This window comes from Arachis hypogaea, chromosome 2 (assembly GCF_003086295.3).
Source record: "Arachis hypogaea cultivar Tifrunner chromosome 2, arahy.Tifrunner.gnm2.J5K5, whole genome shotgun sequence".
In the NCBI taxonomy this organism is placed as follows: Eukaryota; Viridiplantae; Streptophyta; class Magnoliopsida; order Fabales; family Fabaceae; genus Arachis; species Arachis hypogaea.
In genome coordinates, this window is record NC_092037.1 from 88,870,256 (window position 1) to 88,881,830 (window position 11,575).

General features: G+C 36.2%; 1 protein-coding gene across 1 annotated transcript; it reads left to right on the forward strand.

Moving 5' to 3' along the window:
- Window positions 1-844: 844 nt before the first annotated feature.
- On the forward strand, window positions 845-9,370 carry LOC140177213 (uncharacterized). Its single transcript, XM_072210242.1, has 4 exons — window positions 845-1,093; window positions 2,426-5,089; window positions 5,384-5,575; window positions 9,240-9,370. Exons 2-4 carry the CDS (start codon window positions 3,937-3,939, stop codon window positions 9,368-9,370), a joined length of 1,476 nt encoding a protein of 491 aa, XP_072066343.1. The 5' UTR covers window positions 845-1,093; window positions 2,426-3,936.
- Window positions 9,371-11,575: the final 2,205 nt, after the last annotated feature.

The following is an 11,575-nucleotide window of genomic DNA, read 5'->3' on the forward strand; positions in this document are numbered from 1 at the left end:
AATTAATACTATCTTTTAAGAAACTTTGTTTTTATGATTATCATTTTTGTGGATTTCAGTTTCCCGGCGTATAAATTTTTGGAGTTTAGCTTAATAGAAGAAAAACCTTTATTTCCCTCCAACCTAATTAACTATATGAATGGTCGCCAAACTCTGCTGGGCCTCGGAAATGGACCAACAACGATCATCATTCATTAATGTGTAGCTGGGCTGGTCCATTTTGCATGTAAGAAAATTGAATGGATGTTAAATTCTATCGTAGTGTGGGGAGACCCTTGGGCCCCTCATGAAACTCCTAAAAGAAATATGCAGTGTACATGTAGAGATATAGATTAGTTCGCCCCCAAAGTCTTAATTATGACATCTATTTCAAAAAAGGTTCATAAATTACACTTAATGCTTACTATATTATTTATGATATTTTATTTCAAGTAATAGCTGCCTTCTGTGATTTGAGTGGTCGTAATAAGCGAAATAAACTGTGGAGGGCCCAAATCAACTACTGAAGTTGGTAATAAATAGGCTATAGTGTTTAGTTTAAATGTTGAGTTCTCTTTTATTTATTGTTTTTTTTTTTATTTTGGTTTTGTTTTGAGAATTTTTTAAGAAATATACGGTAGAAAAAATCATCTTTGAAATTTTATCCATAGTCTTTTTAATTTTCATAATTCTAAAATACAAATTTGAATTAGTCAATTAGACTAATCAAATAAAAACTAATAAAAATTTGGTTCAATCAACTTAAAAAACCGTCAAAATTAAAAATCATTTCAAAACAAAAAATTGGTCAGAAGCCAATCAATCGAACCGAATCATAACCTTGTCAGCTTTTGCAAAATTTTCCAAAACAACGTTATTTTAGTGATAAGGAAAAAAAAATCCTAAAATCCTTCATTTCTCCTCGTTCTTTTCTGACCAATATGACATAACAACTTTCAACTTGTGCACCCACTCCGGTCTCCTTCGCTCCAGTTGCTAAGCTGGCCAGTCATCCTCACCTTCTTCTCCGGTCGCCGCCACCTGTCTAAGTCCGCATCTGCTTTTTCATCATCACTTTTTTTTCCTCCATCGAGTTCTATGTTGCTCGTTTCTGGTAGTGGTAGTTCTCTATAGTCGCTTCTTTTTTCTTTTTTTTTTAGTTCATTTGGTTAGTTCTTGATGGTTCTGTTCTTGTTGTTCAAATGTTATTTTTTTATTTAAATTTTAGTGTTATTTTCTTGTTGTTGTTGATTGTTGTTGTCTGTTCTTGATAGTTCTAGTTGTTGTTGTTTGTTCTTGTTTTTTTTTTTAAAAAAATTAGGAGTAAGATTTGAATCCAAAATTTCTAAGTGAGGATAGGAAGATTATGCTATTTAAGCTATAGTTCGTTGGCTGTTATTTTTTATTGTTACGGCTAATTGTTGCTATTTTTAATTTTACAGTGCTATTTGTTTGTTTTATTGTTGTTTTTATGCTATATTTTGTATTCTTGTGTTTTGTGCAGCTTAATTTTTTGTATTTTGTGTGTTGTGTTTTGATTATTTAATTATGGTGTTGTATTATTATTGGTTATTAGAATTAGTTTTAGTTATAAGTAAATATGCGGTAATTTTTTTTTGTAGATTTTAATTATTGATGACAAACTTTAATGTTAGTATTTAATATTTAGATTTTTTTATTATTTGGTTTTTGAATTTGTAGTTAAAAAATTATAACATTTTAATTGATGTAATATTTTTAATTTGGATGATATTTTAAAGTTTATATTAGAATATAATTATATTTTTTACATTTATGTATAGTTTATTTATTATTTTATTATAAAACAGTTATTCGGTTTAATCATGATTGAATTTGTTGAACCATTGAACCAATACAATAATTATTCCTTGCTTCTATGAGTAATATATCGTTCTTTGAGTAAATGTTCATGTAGGTAGCATTTGGTTGATGTCGACATGGACATAGTAACACATGTCTCTTATTTGATTTGGTGAGATACATATTTTTTATGGACATAGAAAGATACGGAGACATTAAATTTGTTTACATCTAAATAGTTGAGACACTGTGATATAAATGATGAAACGTTAATTTTTTACTCTTTTACCTTTATTTAATTTTTAAATTTTCAAAATTTGTCCTCTCATCTTCTTGAACCTTTTTTTTCTTCTTCCTCTCAAATTTAGCAACCAACTCTTCCTTTCAATCACTATCCTCCTCCATCTGCCTTCCTCTATCCGCACCAATGAAAACTTAACTGTCATCTCTTTCTCTCCTTTTAACGTCGCAGTCCGATTTGTTGTGCACCGTCGCATTCTTCCTGTTGAGTTAAGAAATTAACTAAATTAATTAGTGATGACAAACATTATTTTTGGGAAAAATAAATAATTAGTGTTGATCAAACTTTAATGGCATATTACTAATTATTTATTTCATGTTGCAGGCCAAATTCATCCAAGCAGCCCAAAATGGTATAAAGACAATATAGCAAGGCTGATGAGTTAAGCCCAAACAAAAGCAAAAGTTAGAAGCCAAAGAAATCAGATGGGCCAAACGGGTTACATGAACCAAACCGATCCAAGCCCGATTTGATTTTCAATTCCCACCATATTGCTCCAACCAAAGCAACGTTCTCCTCTCTAATCAAGTCACATCAAGACTTCAGAAAAGTAAGAAAGAGAAAGAGAAGAAAAGCTTCCTCCATAAGCCAGTAACAAAAGAAGCAAGAAAGAGAAAATCTAAGCCTGAAGCACAGAAGCTAAAGCAGAAAATCTAATACAAATCAAGCTTAAGAAAGGTAATCTATCTCATCTTGCATGCATCAGATCTTCATCCTTTCTTCCCTACTCTCTGTTCTATCCGAGAATGGCATTCAAAGAAAAAGTTGATCTATGTTCTTCACTGCTACAAATCCACGGTCACAAGAGATTCTTGGGGACCAAGTTGCATATCTATGGTTCAGATTTGGTTGACAATTTTGGTTACTCCTTCATGGCTTTCGGTCAAGTTGGAAAAGTCAGAAGGAAAGGTTCTACTTTGATGATTAAGAAGAAAAAGTGAGCTTGTGGGTTGGTGAAGCTCAAGGATCAAGGTGTTGACCTTGGAAGCAGAACCGAGCAACATGCAGGGAGATAAAAGAAGCTTGCTGCTCATTCGGAAAAATAAGGAGAAATAACCAGTGAACTTGAGGTGTTTTGTTCTGAGAGAGCTCTTTGAAGAAGTTCAACTAACTAGACAGTGTAACCTAATCAAAGGTGCATTCCGCCAGTATGAAGAACTGAATCAGAGGCTTGCTAATCTGGTTTTTTGCATAGCACAGAGGCTGTTGATAAAGTCAATCTCCTTCATGTTTTACTGCTTGTAATGTATTTTTCTAAGCTTATCTTTCTGTAATTTCTTGAGAGAAAAGGCATTGTGAGAAAGCTTGAGAAAAAGCCAAGAATTGAAAAAGGCTGAGAGATACACTTTAGAGAAAAGTCTAGAGTTATTTTCAGATTTCTTTAGGTTAGCTAAGTGTCTTGTATCTTGTACCTGTTTGGTATCCCTTTCTTAGTTGGGTTAGCACTAAGAGTGAATAGTTGAGTGTTAGCATAGCCAATGTCAAGTTAGGTTAGAACTTGAGTGTGAAATTGGTGTATGTAATACTGTTAACTATAGTGAAATTCTTCCATAGTTGTGGAGGCGACTGGATGTAGGTTGCATAGTGTTAGCTTTTTCTTCTCTGTCATGTTCTGTTTTCTGATATTCATGAGACAAAAATAATTTGTCTCATAAATTTCCGCTGCTGAGTTCAAACAGAATCAGATTTGTAACTTTGCTTTAAAAAGGGTGAAAACAGCAAACCAAAGGAAGGCATAGATTCAACCCCCCCTTCTCTAAGCCTACCACAACCTTCAATTGGTATCAGAGCTAAGGTCTCAAGAATCAAGCTTAACCGCTTGGAGCAAAGATCCAATGGCGAACAACTTGGGCACAACCATAGTTGCTTACACCCTCACTAAAGGCCAGTCAAACAACCGGCCACCTTTCTTCAACGGGAAGAACTATTCATACTGGAAAGAAAGGATAAGGATCTTCATCCAATCCATTGACTACAACTTATGGAAGATCGTTGTGAGCGGTCCAAAGATCCCAACAAAAACAAGTGCTGATGGAGTGGTGACTCCAAAAGAAGAAGCTGAATGGAATGAAGATGATAAGAAGAAGATGGAGCTGAACGCTAAAGTAATCAACCTTCTTCACTGTGCTATCAGCTTTGAAGAGTACCGGAAGGTGTCTAGATGCAAGACAGCCAAAGAAATCTGGGAAAAACTCCAGGTTACACATGAAGGCACCAAACAAGTCAAAGAAACGAGGATTGATATGCTGCGAAAAGAGTACGAGATGTTTAGCATGAAGGATGGAGAAAGCATTGATGAAGCCTTTGAGAGATTCTCAATAATAATCAACAACCTTGATGCTATGGGTACAAACTATGCAGAACAAACCTTGGTGAGAAAACTCCTTAGAAGCCTCACAAAAGAGTGGGAAAACACTGCCACTGTCCTAACCGAGAGTAACAACATAAGTCCAATAACCTATGATGAGCTGAGAGGAAAACTCCTTGCCTATGAAGCCACACACACAAAAACAGACTCAAAGAAAAAGGGAATAGCCCTTAAGTCACAAATAGAACCGAAAGAGAGTGAGTCAAGTGATGGTATTTCAGATGACGAGCTTTTGTTTTTTGCTAGGAGATTTAGAAGGATGTTGAAGAGCAAAGGCAAATACAAGGGCTCAAGTTCAAAGGAGCACAAGATAAACTTGAGCAAGGTGACATGTCATCATTGTAAGGAGGCTGGACACTTCAAGTCAAACTGTCCAAAGCTCAAAAAGGAGGACAAAGGAAAGAAGGAAAGGAAGAGAGTACTCATGGCAGCTTGGGAGGATCTTGAGAATGACTCAAATGAAGAAGAAGAATCTGAAGGAGATGACAAGGACTGTTTCATGGCTGGAAACAACAATCTCGATGAGGTAAACTATTATGATTTGACCATTGAGGACTTGCATGCTATTATTGATGATCTTGCCTCAAACACCTTAAAACTGCTTGACAAATACAATGAATGCAGATCTGAAAGAGATGTGTTAAGAGCTGAAAATGAGTTTTTAAAAGAAAAAGTGAAGGAAACTGAATGTGCTTTAAACATCATTGAAGAAAACAGATTTCTAAAATCTGAACTTGAAAAATTAAAAGGAAAGCACATTGTGGATCCCTCACATGAGTTAATTGCTGAAAATGAAAGATTAAATGACAAAATTAAAAGGCTGAATGGTGACTTAGCAAAATTTGCTCAAGGTTCTAGTAACTTGGACAAATTACTTGCAAGTCAAAGACCGTTGTTTGAAAAATCTGGTTTAGGCTACATAGCCAAGGAAGATGCTGTTTCCAACACTTCCTCTATGAAATTTGTGGCCTCTTCATCAAATACTAAATCCATACCAAACAAATCAGGTATCGGATATGTTTCAACTTGTGAAGAAAATTATGATGAAGAATACACAAATGAAGCTGAAATTTCACCAAAAACTGGTCCGAGTTCAAACCGGCCAGGTTTGGGTTATATTTCGAAAAATGAGGCTGCTTTTAAGAAACCAATTTTCTATAACAAAACCTCATTTTCGAAAAATCAAAAGAGTTCTAAAAATTCTGGTGAAAACAGTTTTGTAAAGAGGAACAATTATAACAAAAATCGATTTGTTAAAGGAAATGTGTCTCCCCAAAAAACCAGAAAATTTCAACCATTTAATCACTTCAAGCAATTTAACTCACCTAAGTTTCAGCGACACACACCAGAAAATCATTGTGTTAATTGCAAAAAAATTGGTCACTCATATGCACAATGCTTCATTGAAAAGAGAGTTGTAGGAAACAAGGTCTACAATGTTGTTTGTGATTTCAATGCACTTGGGCAACCAAGATGGATTAACTTCAAAGGATCCAAATTAATTTGGATACCTAAAGCTACCTGAAACTCATCATGCAGGTTTGCCTAGCATCCAAGAACAAAAAGGACATGTGGTACATGGATAGTGGATGTTCAAGGCACATGACTGGAAGCTCAACCTACTTCATCAAACTAAATAAGTATGACGGAGGTTTTGTGACCTTTGGAGATGATGGCAAAGGTAAAATCATTGCAGTTGGAAAAGTAGGTAATGAGCAATCTACTTTCATTGATGATGTGCTTTTAGTTTGTGGTTTAAAGCACAATCTTTTGAGTATTAGCCAACTGTGTGATTTAGGATATTTAGTTGTTTTCAAAAGACTTGAATGCTGTGTTGTTAATGAAAAAAACAAATGAAGTGATGTTTGTTGCCAAGCGTTTCAATAATATGTATGGACTTACTCTTGATGAACTAAAGGATCAAAATGTAGCTTGTCTTCACTCTAAAGAATCTGAAAAGTGGTTGTGGCACAAGAGATTGGGCAATGCAAGTATGTTTCAAATAAACAAACTTGTAAAGAAAGAGTTAGTAAGAGGTCTTCCTTTGATTAAGTTTGACAAAGACATCACTTGTGATGCTTGCCAAATGGGAAAACAAACAAAAAGTTCTTTTAAACCAAAGGAAGACATCTCTACTAAAAGGCCACTTGAGTTGCTACACATTGATTTATTTGGTCCAACAAGAACTCAAAGCCTAGGTGGCAAACATTATGGTTTAGTAATTGTGGATGACTACACTAGGTTTGGCTGGGTTTTATTTCTTGCACACAAAAATGAAGCCTTTTCGGTCTTTGAACCTTTTTGTAAGAAAATTCAAAATGAAAAGGATTTGAAAATCTCTTCTATAAGAAGCGATCATGGAACTGAACTTGAAAATAACTTGTTTGAATCCTTTTGTGAGGAATTTGGAATATCTCACAACTTCTCTTGTCCAAGAACACCACAACAAAATGGTGTTGTGGAAAGAAGAAATAGAAGCATACAAGAGATGACAAGAGCCATGCTTTGTGAGAGTAATGTTCCAAAATTTCTTTGGGCTGAAGCGGTTAACACAGCTTGCCACATTTTAAATAGAACAATCATAAGGAATTTTTTAAAGAAAACCCCTTATGAACTTTGGAAAGGCTACCCACCAAACTTAGATTACTTGCACATCTTTGGATGCAAATGTTTTGTTCTAAATAACAAAGAAAATTTGGAAAAATTTGATCCAAAGGCTTATGAGTGCTTATTTGTAGGATATTCCACAACTAGTAAAGCATATAGGGTTTATCATCAAGATGCTAGAATTATTGAAGAGTCCATACATGTTACATTCTGTGATACTAACTTGGTGCAAAGCATTTTGGAAGATGGTGATGCAGGAAATCAGGCTCAAATGGAAGATGAAACTGCTCAGAATCATGAAAAAGAAAATTCTGGACAAGCTGAACCAGAAACTGCAAATGCTGAAAAATCAAGAGACAATTCCATTTTATCTCATGAATCTGAAGGAAACTCTGCAGACAGCAGCTCACAGAATCCCTTGGTGACTGAATCCGCATCCAAGTCCACCAAACCTCGTGAATGGAGATTCTTGAAGAATTATCCTGAGGAATTTGTCATTGGGGACGTCTCTCATGGAGTGCAAACTAGGTCTTCCACTAAAAAGGCAAATGAAAGTTCAAACGTTGCCCTTCTTTCACAAATAGAGCCTCAAAACGTCAAGGAAGCACTAAATGACCCCTCTTGGGTTAAAGCTATGGAGGATGAGCTTCTTGAGTTTGAAAAGAACCAAGTGTGGACTTTGGTTCCAAGGCCAAGTGGAAAGAAAGTGACCGGCACCAAGTGGATATTTCGGAACAAGTTAGGAGAAGATGGTAGCATTGCAAGAAACAAGGCAAGACTAGTGGCACAAGGATATGACCAAGAAGAAGGAATAGACTTTGATGAATCCTTTGCCCCTGTTGCCTGAATAGAAGCCATAAGACTTCTCTTAGCCTATGCTGCATTTTGTGGTTTTAAACTATACCAAATGGATGTGAAATGTGCATTTTTGAATGGTGTGATAGATAGAGAGGTATATGTGGAGCAGCCCCCTGGTTTTGAAAATAAAGAGCATTCTAATCATGTTTTTAAATTGTCTAAAGCTCTCTATGGTTTAAGACAAGCTCCCAGAGCTTGGTATGAGAGACTTAGCTCTTTTCTTTTGAAAAATGGTTTTCAAAGAGGCACCACTGATACAACTCTATTTATCAAGAACTCTAATGATTCTTTTATTTTAGTCCAAATATATGTTGATGACATTATTTTTGGATCAGCAAATGAATCCCTTTGTACTGAATTTGGAAAGCTCATGACAAGCGAATTTGACATGAGTATGATGGGTGAACTTAATTTTTTCCTTGGGCTGCAAATTAAACAAACTGAAAACGGTATTTTCATTCATCAAGAAAAGTATGCCAAGGAATTAATTAAGAAATTTGGTATGGAAAATGCCAAACTCATGGGAACTCCCATGCATCCTAATTCCAAATTAGATAAGGGAGAAACTGAGAAAGATGTTGATGAGACTAGGTATAGAGGGATGATCGGTTCTCTTATGTATTTAACTTCCTCTAGACCCGATATTGTGCAAAGTGTTGGATTGTGTTCTAGGTTCCAATCCAAACCTAAAGAGTCACATCTTTCTGCGGTTAAAAGGATCATTAGATATATTCATGGCACATCCAATTTTGGTCTTTGGTATCCTAAGATTGATGATTTTTCTGTAGTTGGTTATTGTGATGCAGATTTTGCTGGTGACAGAATAGATAGAAGGAGCACTTCTGGTTTATGTTGCTTCCTTGGAAAGTCCTTAAATGTTTGGTCAAGTAAGAAGCAACCAACAGTGGCCTTATCCACTGCAGAGGCTGAGTATATAGCTGCTTCTTCTTGTTGTTCTCAGCTTTTATGGTTAAAAACACAACTTGCTGATTACAAATTAAATGCTGAAAATATTCCCTTAATGTGTGATAATATGAGTGCCATCAATATTTCTAAAAATCCAGTTTTGCACTCTAGGACTAAGCATATTGAAGTGAAATTTCACTCAATAAGAAAACATGTCCAAAAGGGGGATATTTGCATTCAATTTGTTAAATTAGAGGAGCAATTAGCAGATATTTTTACAAAACCATTAGCTGAGGATAGATTTTACATGCTTAGGACTTGTCTAGGAATTTTGAGTTATGATTCCTTATTTGAAAAGTGCTGATGTATTTGCTGGAGCTTTTTTTGTCTCATAAACAGGTATGAGACAATTCTGGGCAGGCGATGAAAATTTTCTTCAAGACAGCGTGATCTGGGCTTGCTTCAAGAGAAACTCAATCTGGGCCAACTTAAATATTCAGATCAATAGTGGTCCAAATGTGTTTCATTAAATCCAAATCACTTCAAGGCCCAAACATGAATGTTACAAATTTTTTGTTAAAATTTTAGTGGCCTGTGCGTTCATTTTTTGTCCAAAATGGATTTTCAATGTGATTTGATTTTCAAGGACTTTGAAATTTTAAAATTAATTTTAAAACCAAATCAAATCTTTCTTTTATGAGGCCATGTCTTTTCAAGTCTTTTCAAATGGTGATGCAGTTGCATGGTTTTGGAAATTTGCTTTTGGGTACGGTTACCAACACTCCCTCTCTTCCCTCCATAACTTCTCCACACACTCTTCGGTTTCTTCCCACTCACTTTACTGCTTGCCTTCCCTCAAAAGATTGAAACTAACTAAATGAGGAAGAAGACCATTGTTAAAAGGGCTCCTCGTGAGAAGATTTACAAGCCACCCACAAAGCCTTCCACTCGCTCTCAAGACCGGACTTTTACCCCTTCTCCTTCTCCACCTACCTCTCCTCCTCACTGTGACCCCATGGCTCGAACCAAGAACACTCCAAGGTTCCCTGCCTCGGCCAAACCAACTCCACCACCAAAGGCGACGCCTTCCAAACCTGCCTCTTCAAAACCTGGCTCTTCAAAGCCATCCTCATCCAAAGGGAAGCGTCAGGCGACGGAGGAACCTGTTCCTGAGCCACAACAACCCAGGGCAAGGTCAGTTCCTGTGCGTTCACAGAGAGGTAACACTCGAGTCCCTCTCAAAAATGTTAAAGAACCAGAAATTGGACCATTTGATCACAAAGCCCATTTTATGACCGCTCATTCAAACTATAATCCCTATAGATTCAAATCTGCCATGAATAATGATTTTTATGAGGGAGTCGTCCAGTATCGTACCCTATGCTCTTCATTTCTCACTGATCTGCCATCTTTGAAAAGAAAAGGTTTTCCTTTTGTTGACAACTTAATTTTTCTGGACTGGAATCACCTTTTTGACATCAAAAAACCTGTTTATCCCTTGTTGGTCAAAGAGTTTTATGCAAACATGACCTATCATGAAGGCACCGCTCATTCGTATGTCAAGGGCCGAGATATCATTTTAAACAATGAGACCATCAGTGAAGCTTTGAAGTATACTGATGTTGGGCCTTGTGCATACACGTCAGTTAAGTGGGATGAAGGAGTTGGTGTTTCTTACAATGATGCCCTGGCTAGTATTTGTGAACATGTTTTCTTAATAGATGGCATTACACCCACACACAAAGTCCTAGGATATGAACGTGCTCAGTTGCACCGAATGGTCAACCACATTATACTTCCTCAAAGTGGTTCATATCAAAGGGTTTCGTACACTGACACTCTTGTTTTATATGCCATTCTCACCAAAACTGAAATTTCATTTGCATATTTGATGGTTAGATACATGTTTGATTCTGTTAGAAGTGAAAAGGACAAAGCTCTTCCTTATGGCATGTTTCTAACTTGTATTTTTGAGTATTTTGGTGTTGACTTGACAAATGAGAAATATGAAAATAGACATTCATATCTAAAGGGAGGTGGTTCAGTGAAACAGAACAAAGGACCCACTAGATCTGAAAGAGTTGTCTTAGATGATGAACCTGAGGATTCTCCTGCTCCTTCCACGGAGGAAACGTCCATCTCCACCGGAAAGAAATCGGCTATGCTAAATGTGGTTAAGGATGTTGCTCAAGAATTTGTATCTCAATCAAATCACATGATTGCCATGAGCAAGGAACAAAGGAAGTTAGCTAGCAAGCATGAGAACTTTCTGAAGAAATCAAGGGATAGGGTGGCTGTGCTCATGACCTTTATTGATAACCTTCACAATGATGAAGACATCGCCACTGATGTTGAAGAGGATGCTGCCTCGGAAGGAAATGGTTCTGATGCCTAGGATTTGTCTCATAAAAGCTACTGCTGCTGATCATTTTTTGCCTCATAAACTCTGTTTATTTTGCTACTGTTTGCTCTACTTTTCTTGTCTTGGATGACTGTAATAACTTTGAACACTGATGCACTTTTGGTTATTTAGTTGGTTATTTTGACTGTGCACTAACCTTTCTTGCAGGGTTTATAGTGTTGTTTTTGTTGATCATGCATGTTATCCGCCCTTGATGACAAAAGGGGGAGTAATAGCCATTAAAAGTTGTTTTTTGATTCAGTTGAATGATGCTACTGATTTTTCTGATTACTCAGTTGATTGATGCTGATAATTTATTGATGCTGCTAATTCT